This window comes from Hordeum vulgare, chromosome 4H (genome assembly GCF_904849725.1).
Source record: "Hordeum vulgare subsp. vulgare chromosome 4H, MorexV3_pseudomolecules_assembly, whole genome shotgun sequence".
NCBI lineage: Eukaryota > Viridiplantae > Streptophyta > Magnoliopsida > Poales > Poaceae > Hordeum > Hordeum vulgare.
Window position 1 is genome coordinate 554,150,774 of NC_058521.1, and position 10,853 is coordinate 554,161,626.

General features: G+C 44.9%; 1 protein-coding gene across 1 annotated transcript; it reads left to right on the forward strand.

Moving 5' to 3' along the window:
• The first annotated feature begins 5,740 nt into the window (after window positions 1-5,740).
• Window positions 5,741-7,610, forward strand: LOC123446972 (monooxygenase 2-like). Its single transcript, XM_045123521.1, has 4 exons — window positions 5,741-5,907; window positions 6,057-6,203; window positions 6,337-6,405; window positions 6,496-7,610. Exons 1-4 carry the CDS (start codon window positions 5,816-5,818, stop codon window positions 7,421-7,423), a joined length of 1,236 nt encoding a protein of 411 aa, XP_044979456.1. The 5' UTR covers window positions 5,741-5,815; the 3' UTR covers window positions 7,424-7,610.
• Window positions 7,611-10,853: the final 3,243 nt, after the last annotated feature.

Sequence of the window (10,853 nt, forward strand, 5' to 3'; positions counted from 1 at the left end):
GGTGAGCAACAAATAAACAAATAGAGCTAGCACCTATAAAGGCGGGTATGTATAAGAGCATCTCCAACAGTCTGTATGTTCAATCGTTGGTATAAATGTCCACATCAACAGCCAACAACACATCATACAAGCTCTTCAATGGAGTGTATGTTAACCGTATGTAAAATAACTAAATGGGTCCACTAGATGTTGAAGAAATAACTATGCTTGCTCCGGACTTGTGCATGAACTGTTGCTTCAAGTTCATACGATTTCATTCTCCCTCTTCTTTTATGATGTGACATGTCATCAAACTCGTCTATGTGGTAAATTTACCAACGATGATCATACGACTATTGGAGTTGCCCTAAACAAGAACTGTGTGCTCCGCGTGATTGATCGGAATAGTGGATCTGGTTCATCCAAACATTACTCATGATGTGTTAGGACATCTTCAACGTTGACCCGTAAATTTTTCAACATACTCAAACATTATTCATGTGTGCCGCATTGTTCGAACCGTGAAAACCAATCTACTCGATCCCGCAAACCGAAGATAAATATAGGATTTTACGGGAGTTCGGACACGCAACCACGCCTGCTACCGTCTTGACCCATCCAAAACTCTCCTTCCTTGCAAGCGCGCGTTCCCGTCCGCGTCAACTGTCTGCATTTGTTTCGTTATAGAACGTGTCGTTCCACATTGAAGATGGCTGAGGGCGGATGCGACCTCTATTGCCTCTGCCATTGAAGCTGCGTGCCTGGAGAGGGCTCGGCCACATTCAAACGCCTTCATTAAATCCGTGTGAAAGCCGAGAAACCTGTTGTGGCCACGAGTACGTTCACGAGCAGGCCGACATTAAACGCAACATCAGGCAAGCTCGTCCCGTCCGCCTTGCAATGTATATAGAAGAGGCAAAGACAGTAGATAGAGGAACAAGAACAATAATAGTTTATAATGGTAGCAAAATACAATAATGTCGTCAAAGGATATAAATATTCGTTGCACGCACATGCGTTTGCCTACTTTAAGAAAAACAAAAAACCATGGCAACTCATATCATCTTGCTTCGGGGCCTGTGACAAAAATGTGCATGCCTACATATTAGCCTCGTACCACTTTTCAAATGGGCCTCATTGCTGATTCATGGCAAGCAAATAAAAAAAATTATTAACGACATTGGAACAAAAACAACTAGTAATCCAACAATATGGTAGCAAAATCAAAGTTCAACAACAGCAAAAAATCGTAAAGTTTCTACGTACATAGAAGACAATATATTATCTAATTATTCATATAAAAAAATAGATAATTATCGTTTCAATGTTGTAGGAATATATGTGAACTCGGGTGGGTAGTGAAATAGGAGGTCGACGGAGTTTATATATTTAACATTTTGTCCTGTTTGACATATAATTTTTGGAGATCTAATATTGCCTTCCAAATGATTAATTACCTCCATCTAATTAAAGTCATTGTTTGATTCCAAGTAGTAATTATTTGGTGACGACGTTTAAAATTTGGTCAAAATCTCCTTGTGAATAAACCACAAAAGGAAAGAAATATATTTGGTGACGACGTCCCAAACTTTAAAAGGAACTTTATTTTCCTTTCCTCTCTATCTGATACAACTTTATTTTTCTTTCCTCTCTATCTGATACATATGGGAATGATTGATTTCCTGATTGTACAAGCATTATCTCTTTCTTAGGAAAATCATATCTTCTGATTGCATCATATCTTATTTTTCTGTCCCAGTCAAAACAAATATTTTAATTTTTTTATTAAATAATAAATACATGGAAGGGTTGCCTAGGAGTACGTGTATTATACATTGATATATACTTCTAAAAGGGCTCCACTCATACTTGGCAATAAAATATGTCGTAACCTTTTCATAAATATTTTATTGAATATAATACATTATTAAACCAAAAAAAGATATATGTCGATACTTCAAAACATGTCACATGGCAACAAAATGTTGCACGCACAATGTTGATAAATTTTTATATTAAAGACGAAATGTGCACTTGTGTACACATATATAATTCTAGCGTTCATTGTTCCTAGCATAAACGATATCATTGACGTACGCACGTGTTTCATCAAAGTGTCATGAGGCTGGCTTCATGGATATCTATGATAAAGATCAGTGTCAGTAATGACATAATATTACAAAAAATAATGCAATGACAACAAATTTAAAATAGTATGCAACTCCTACTTTGTAGATGATAATCATGATCATTAACGTGAGGAGAGAAGAACAATGTGCTCTCCCTTATTGTCTGTAAGTATTGACGCCTCCGATTTAATTGTACGTAACTAACAACAAGTTTCTAAAACACATTTTAGGTGTGTTGCAGATGGTAGAAGTGACGACCAACGTTCTCTTCACATACACGTAGGAAAATTATCTACCATCTACAAACAAAAACACATGTAAGTTTATGTTTGGAACAATAAAATTAAAAGAAGTATATGAAAATCTCCGTTCTAAATGGCGCATATCAAAAGTTCATGAGGCCAATCTCCAGGAAAGGGTTGTGGCATATATATATTGAATCCCACTGACTCTGTATCTACCAACGTAGGCAAGAATAGCAACAACATCTGAAAAATTTTAATCAAAGTGAGACACTGAGTTGTATGGAGTAATATGCACGAACAAAGTTAAAGATGGTGCAGCTGTGATACTTCTATCCCGTAGCGAGAATACGACCCCAAACTATGGGAAGCATAGTGGATAAAATTGCCGATGCTATCCTGTGCGATGACATCCCAACTTCGGTCTTAGCATTTAGTGTGATTACAAACTCCATGCCTAGATACCAAAAATGTCCATATGATATCTCCATGGGGTTGAACCCAACGCGAGTGAAGTCATAGGTCACGCCGTTTTGTAGCATGGTGTTGAAACGAATTGCTTGGTTATTGTATACGACAACTTCCATTTTTGTTCCCTAATATTTTTTTATGAATCATAACAATGATCAGGGAACAAAACTGTTTGTCAAATGTGTACATTAAAAAGCATGTTATAAGAAGTGATGAGTAAGGCCTTACATTCTGATCCAGCAATATAAGCTGAAGGTAAACATTTCTCATTCCATTCTCCTTGATTTGGACCTTCCACATGATCCTAGCATGAATGATCCAACAATTCTAATAAATATGCTCCATCTGGACGCTCTGAAAAGTCAAGTTCCTGTCCATAGAATGGAATAAATGGATGAGGTAAATAATTGAGCACTGATGGCAAATTGTCGTATAGCCTGACTCATCTATCTTGCATGTTCAACGGATGGGGTGATAGGTCGAGGGATAATAGGAACCGGCGGCGATGCCATCACCCACTTAAAGGTCTTCAATCTGTATGAGATTACCATGGTCACGAAGGAGATGGCTGAGCCTATGTAGAAATATGGGACATACATAGTGGTGCGGGGTATTTTCGTATAAACACAGTGGGCGGAGAAAAATGAAATATATTTCAAATAATGGTTTTGGCGGTCTAGGTGCCATTCCGTGAAAAATCTCACCACTGACCGCAGTAGTCATTTCATCAATCTTTTGCAACCTAATAAATATTGTCAATTATTTTTAGTAACCAACCAAATTTGGATCTCCCTGTAATCAAGGCCGGTATCCCTCACCGATCATGGTTTCCATTTAGCCAACAAAATCGCAGGTTATTTGATCAATCTTCAACAACCTATTAAATTTAGTTTACTTATCTGTAGTAACACAATAAATTTGGATCTCACTATAATGAAGGCCAACCTCCGAATTCATCATTGGCACAATATTTGACAACCAAACAAACATATTTAATTATTTTTAGTAACCAATCAAATTTGGATCTCCCTGTAATCAAGGCTAGTATTTGGAAGGCTCTAACATTTTCATTTTAACGATGTTTGCCATTGATGGTGTGACATGGAAAGACCAAACAGAATGATTGATGTTTTTTATGTAAGGAAAGGATTCCCTCAATTACTTTTTGTTATCAAGGGGACCGAATTGAGCGAATGAAAACATGTTGGATGGAACGAACCAAAACCAATGACAACTTACGGACTGGGCCTTTAGAAATAGAGAGATAATTGTACTAAGAGGTAAATACATCAATGGTGTTTGAACTTGCCACAGATGTTCAGTTTAGTCATGAACTTAAAAAATACGTCAAACTAGTTCTAAAACTTGGCACAAACATGCAAATACGGTACTAATGCCATCCATATACGTAAAGTGCGCCGACATGACACCGTATATGGCTGATGTGGCAGGTATGGGTCCACTTGTAACAAGAAAACATTATATTTGAATACTTATATGTCTGTATGATGAGCGGGTCCACCTGTCATGCGAATTAAAATGAAAAACGGTGTAGAAAAGACTAAAATAAAGCTAAATAGCAGCCTATGTTGGCCATCACGCCAACTTGGTCTTGTTGCCAAATAAAACTTCCAACGCTTAATGAAGCCTATATGGAAACAGCTGTGGTATTTAAATGGGCTGCACTTAGTTCGTTTTGAAAATAAGAAATATATTCAACCCGATGACCCTGTTTGTATCCCACAAACTATGGACTTTGATGATCAAAAGTTAGATTTACGCATAAAAATGTAAATAATAATCATAATAACAAAAGTTAGATTTGAATATTCATGTGCTATTAATGATTACCTCATTGTCAACAAACATCCGTGCGCATATATACTATTACTTAAAAAAGACACAAACAAGGCTCATACCAGGATGTCAGTTATGAATATTTGTGGTGCATAATAATAACCTCATGGTACACAAATATTCGTGTGCACATAAAATAAATATAGTGGTTTGCAGTAAAACATTTTACTAAAAATGTTCATGTGATTGTTTTGAAATATTCAACTATTATTCATAAAATACTATTTTAAAAATAATCCATGGGTGCTTAAAAATGTTACTTGATACAAACATTTAAATATACTGTCAAAGATCATAATCCGTTTAAAGACCCAAGCCGTTTCCATTTACCTTAAGCTTAAGGAGCCACCGCTGACAATAAGATCTACTAGTTTGCATGGTGGTCAGCACCGGCTGCGCTTTAGCTGAGGTTTGATGGTTCAAGTATGTTTTGTCACTGTTTTTCATTTTAATTTTCCTGATAAACGGGACCCATTAGTCATAGATATATATTATCTAGTAATCATGTTTCGAATGTATAAATGGGCCTCATGCCACGTAAGTTATATACGGTGCCACGTCGATGCACTTTACGTACATGGATGAGATTGTCACGTATTTGCACGTCTATGTCAAGTTGTAGAACCAGTTTGATGTATTTTTTAAGTTTAAACACTAAAATGAACGTCTGTGGCAAGTTCAATCACCACTGATGAATATTCCTCTTGTACTAAAATTGTACTAAACAAATGAGCGGAGGGAGTAGGTAGAAAGGAACCGAAAACGAAGTGTCCGCCACTCTCAGGCGATGGCCAACACCCAACATATTTGCGTGTGCCCATCAAATCGATTTTGTACTCTACCTTGATCCCAAAACTCTCGGATAAAGAACACCCAAAAGAAAAGGTTGCTAGTAGTATGATACTGGAAAGGACACATGCAAGTTGTCAAGTTGACCATTGTTCTACCAACAAGGCAGCCGCGCGGCATCATCAGCAGTGACGTCAAAGCCGCCTCTTTCTCCGCTGCTTCAGTTTTCTTGTAGCCAACCGCAAAGGCACATATATATACATGCAGCATTGACTTGCTGAATGTCATTGATCAGTCGAAACCAACTCAAATTAAGTCACGAGCACACACGACAAACCCTCAGCAAACATGCAAACACGGCAGGACGCCGCCGACGCCGAGGACGTGGTCATTGTCGGCGCCGGCCTCGCTGGCCTCGGCGTCGCCCTGGGACTCCACAGGTACGCCGGCACCAATCAAATCACAAATCCGTAGGGGCAGAGACTCAAATACTGTCTGTGTTCTTTCTGGACGCTAGCCAGCTCCATGTGTGATGTGTGTGTGTGTGGCACATAGGCTTAACTATATGGTGATCACTGGATGGATGCAGGAAGGGCGTGCGGAGCGTGGTGCTGGAGTCGTCGCCGGCGCTCCGGACGTCCGGCTTCGCGTTCATGACATGGACCAACGCCTTTCGCGCGCTTGACGCCCTCGGCGTCGGCGACAAGATGAGGAGCCACCACCTGCAGGTTCAGGGGTACGTACGGCTCGATCTCGATCTCCATATTCATCTTTTTCTGAAGCTTATCACGATCATACATTAAAAAAAAGGTTAGCCGTGCTGACGTGGGTGTGTTTTTGTGTTCATTTTTCTCCTGTCGAATCGATAGGGTGCGAGTCATGTCCCCCACTACCGGGGAAGTGGTGCGAGAGCTGGATCTCCGGGTGCAAGGCAAACTGTGAGATATCTATCCATCATCTCGATCAGTCCGGGACGAACGTGCTCTGTTCTTCGGTGAATTTATCTGTTTGCTCCTTGATTGACGCAGGGGACCCCACGAAGCCCGGTGCGTGCAGCGTAACGTGCTCCTCCAGGCGCTGGAGGAAGAGCTTCCCACGGGCACCATCCGCTACTCCTCCAGGATCGTCTCCATCGACGACGACGACGAAGACGGCGGCGACGGCAAGACCCTCCATCTCGCCGACGGCTCGACGCTACGAGCAAAGGTGCTGATCGGTTGCGACGGGATCAACTCGGTGGTGGCCAAATGGCTGGGGCTCGCCAAGGTGCTCGACTCAGGGCGCAGGGCGACGCGGGGGCACGCCAGGTACCCCGATGGCCACGGCTTCCAGCCTAAGTTCATGCAGTTCAGCGGCAACGGCTTCCGCGCAGGCCTGGTGCCCTGCGGCGACATGGACGTGTACTGGTTCTTGACGTGGTCACCTTCCATCCCGGCCGGCAAGGAGGAGGACGTGGACGAGAGTCCGGCGGAGATGAAGGAGTTCGTCCTGGCCAAGCTGAGGAGCATCAAAGCCCCTGCCGAGGTGCTGGAGGCGGTTGAGAGAAGCGAGATGAACGACGTGCTCGTGGCTCCCCTGAGGTACCGCCCGCCGCTGTCCCTCCTCTTCGGGAGCATTAGCAAGGGGAACGTGTGCGTCGCCGGTGACGCGCTCCACCCCACGACGCCCGACCTGGCGCAGGGCGCGTGCATCGCCCTGGAGGACGCCGTCGTCCTCGCGCGGTGCCTCGGAGACGCCATCGTTGGAAGGGAACGGGAGACGGTGGAGGCGGCTCTGCGACGGTACGCCGGGATCCGGCGGTGGAGGAGCGCCCAGGTGATCGGGGCGTCCTACATGGTGGGGCTGGTGCAGCAGAGCGAGCACGCCGTGGTGAGATTCGCGCGGGACAGGCTGCTGTCAGGGGTGCTCGCCAAGGGGCTCCTTATGATGCCGGACTACGACTGTGGCACGCTTTGACTGCGAGTGCGAGTTACCATCAGAGTTGGACGGTGTCAAGAATATTATTTTTTTGAGATACGGCCCCACGCACTTTATTTATTCAAAGACCGTACATAATCTGAATGCACAGCCGCATTCAGAAAGTCAGGGATAACATCAAAAGTTACAATTTACATCTCAGTGGAGAGCCCTCTTTTTACAAGTACATGAGCTACTACATTTGCTTCTCTTTCACTAAATTTTAATTCGAATCCCTGGAAACACGAGAGATATGAGGACATCTCTCTAAAGATTGGACCACAACTTGATCGGTCCCTGCCTCCATTCCAGTCATCTACCACTGTTTTGCAATCTGATAAGATTTCAATGATCGGCCACCGTCTCTCCTTAGCTAGTAACATAGCATCTCTGCATCCCAAGGCTTCACTTACATAAGGGTCAGTAATACCAGCATATGGACAATACCTTCCCGCAATGAATCTTCCTTCATGATCCCTCGCAACAATTCTCGTACCTGCTCGTCCACCCACTGCATCAATTGCCGCATCGGAGTTAATCTTTATCACACCCTCATCCGGTGTCATCCAACACTCACTTATCTTTTGAATAGTTTGCTGCTTGGCAGGAATATAAAGTGATCTTATATGCTCCTCGATGATCTCCATCGATCTAAGAGGCTGAAACATTGTCTCACTGTGTGTATTTGTTACGGTTGCCCCAAATAGACCACATAACAGAGATTATCACCGCTGCCTCCTCCTTAGCGATGAACTTTGGGTCCAATAGGTCCCTTGTCCATGTCGCTTGGTATAACCTTGGGAGTTTTTGTGACAGCCCGATGCCGACGTTCCAGAAGATTCCCCTCTCTTTTCGTTTTCGTCGTGTGTCTATTTATATTTGTCGCATCATCATCGCATCATGCGCATCATCAGCATTGCATCGGCATCTCCGTTGCCGCCAGTTTTCAAAACTTGCATCCGTTGTTATTTGCCGGTTCACGTCGTTGTCCGTTCTGAGCCCGACCACACATGCACGCGCCCGCGGCACCGTCGTAACTCTGTTTTTAAAGCGTGTATAAAACTCTCTCCGATTGAGCTGGAATTTGTCGTGCGGTTTTATTTATATATAGGTAGGCCGCCTGTCAAATTTCGTCGCGATCGGAGTTCGTCTGGTACCCGAACGGTCGACCGTAGCGGCACCATATCCGGTCTACCGTCGGACGTTTGTCGGTGTTTTAAAAATTCGTGCCGCGCCGCACGTTCTCCCTCTCGTCTCCGGATATCCCCTCTACACGGCCGCGTACCCATTCCCGCATTCGGATTCGTCCGAATCCGACCGCACGGTTGGATCCGGAACGAAATTTCGGGTAACCTAGCCCCCCCATTTGTCTATAAATAGACCCTCCTATTATTTTGGGACAGCCTACCCTCCTCCACCTCGAAATCCGTGCAAAACCTAACCCTAGCGCTGCCTCTCCCACCTCTCTCTCCTCCCCCAGCCGCCGGGCCAGCCCGAGCCCGCGCGGCCCGCCCGAGGCCCATCCGGCCGCCACCCGCCTTGCCCGAGGCTCCCTGCCCGAAGCTTCTCTCCAGCCCTCGCCGGAGCGGCTCTCTCGCCCGCAGCCGGAGCGCCGCCGCCGCGTCCCTGCAGCTCACCGAAGAAGCCCGAGCCGCAACTCCTTTCCCCACCACCGGCCAGCAACCTCGCCGCGGCAACCCAGCCGCCTTGCCTCTCCTCGCCGGAGCCAGCCCGCAGCCTCTGCCGGAGTTCCTGCCGAGGCTCCCTCGCGCCGCCGCGGGACCTTGCCGGCCGAGCCCTCGCCCCAGCTCGCAGATCCGCCTTCGCCGCCGCCCTGTGGTGCCTCGCCGAGGTCGCCGTCGGAGAACCTGCCCCAAGAGCCGTAGCTGCGCCTGTGTCCTATCGAGATCGAGGGATCTAGGGCTGCCGTTGACCGCCTCCACGTGGGCCGCGGCAGGCCAGGGACCCGAGCCGCCTGGGCCTCCGCCCCGCCTGCGCCACCTACCGCCCGGCTGGGCCTCCCCCCAAAAGCCGGCCCAGGCCAGGCCAGCGCCAGCCGAGCCGGCCCATGCCGCGACCGACCCTGAGCCCACTGCCTCCTCGAGGCTCCCACGTGAGCTATCCCCTGCCCGTTGCGTTTGTTAGCTAAATGGCGCCTTAGTAGGCCCGGTAGTTAAATTACCTTTTAGGCGGTTTTGGAATTAATATAAATTCCAGAAAATAGGCATATCTTAAAACGTCCGTAACTTTTAAACCGTTAGTCGGTTTGCGACGTGTAATATTTGGTTTTGTGGTAGTTTCGCGCGTAGAATACGAATTTGAGACATGCATAATTGTTTGACGTCGTTTGGCGTGCCGGGTGCCTAGAATAACGTGTTGTTTTAATAGGATACGTCCCGTATTTATTTTTCGCGCAAGTCCGGTTAGTTCGAATATCGTAGAATAAATGCCCATGATTTAGGAACCTATTTTCCATGTATTTTAGAGCGGTCACTCGTATTTTTGCGTGTAGGGTTTGCCTCTAGTTTATTTTCCCGTATTTATGTTTTTTTTCCGCATTAATGTGTGGCATTATTTTGTGTCGCAAACCCCACATATCTTAAATGTTTTCGGGGCAGAAAAATCACATGGATTTTTCTGTGCAATTAGTTTTAGCTTTCGAGTAAGTTAGTTCGCGAGATATTTTGCTATGTTGCCCTTGTGATTAATTCGTAGGATTTATTCCGTGCCTCGTTTGAATTAGTTGTCAACTAGAGAGTTGATCTTGGATGTTTTATTTAGCCCCTGGTATTTTTAGTTGCAATAAAAATGCATGTTTAGGTGTGTTTTGCTTGCTCTCAAGTTGCTAGAAATAGTGTTGTTTTGGACGTGCTGAAATATTTCTAAGTCTGAAATCTGTTATTATTTTGTTGCTGTCTTGTCTTGCTTCTACCTTTTAATCTGTAGCTCTTTTGAGGTTGGTCCAATGGAGTTAGTTGTACCCCTTGTGTTTCTCTAGCATGCTGTAAAGTTTCATGCCAGTTGGAGTCCTGTAGCTATAGGTTTTGCTGCTTTCAATACTGCTTCAGATCGAAAACTGCACTTTCATGAGGTGTAATTTTCACTAAGTCTTAAATAGTGAGTGTGATGCTTTTTTGTGACTTCTTTCCCTAGTGATCCATGATGCCACGCTAGTTGTTGTTAGTTGTTAGTAGTAGTGCTTCTTGCCCTCTTCCGTGCCATGCCTTGCTTGAGCATATCGGAGTTGTGTAGCCGTAGTTGTGGGGCGTAGAAAGTGCTATGTGGCTGATTTTGGCAGATTGTAGTGTTTTCTTGTTTTGCTCGTAGATGTTGAACCGTAGCTCCGATTTGATCGTGTCCTACATGAAACTTTCTTAGAATCTCGTGTAGTTTCATTTTCTCTTGTTGGTTGCATGTGTTGAAGTGCTCG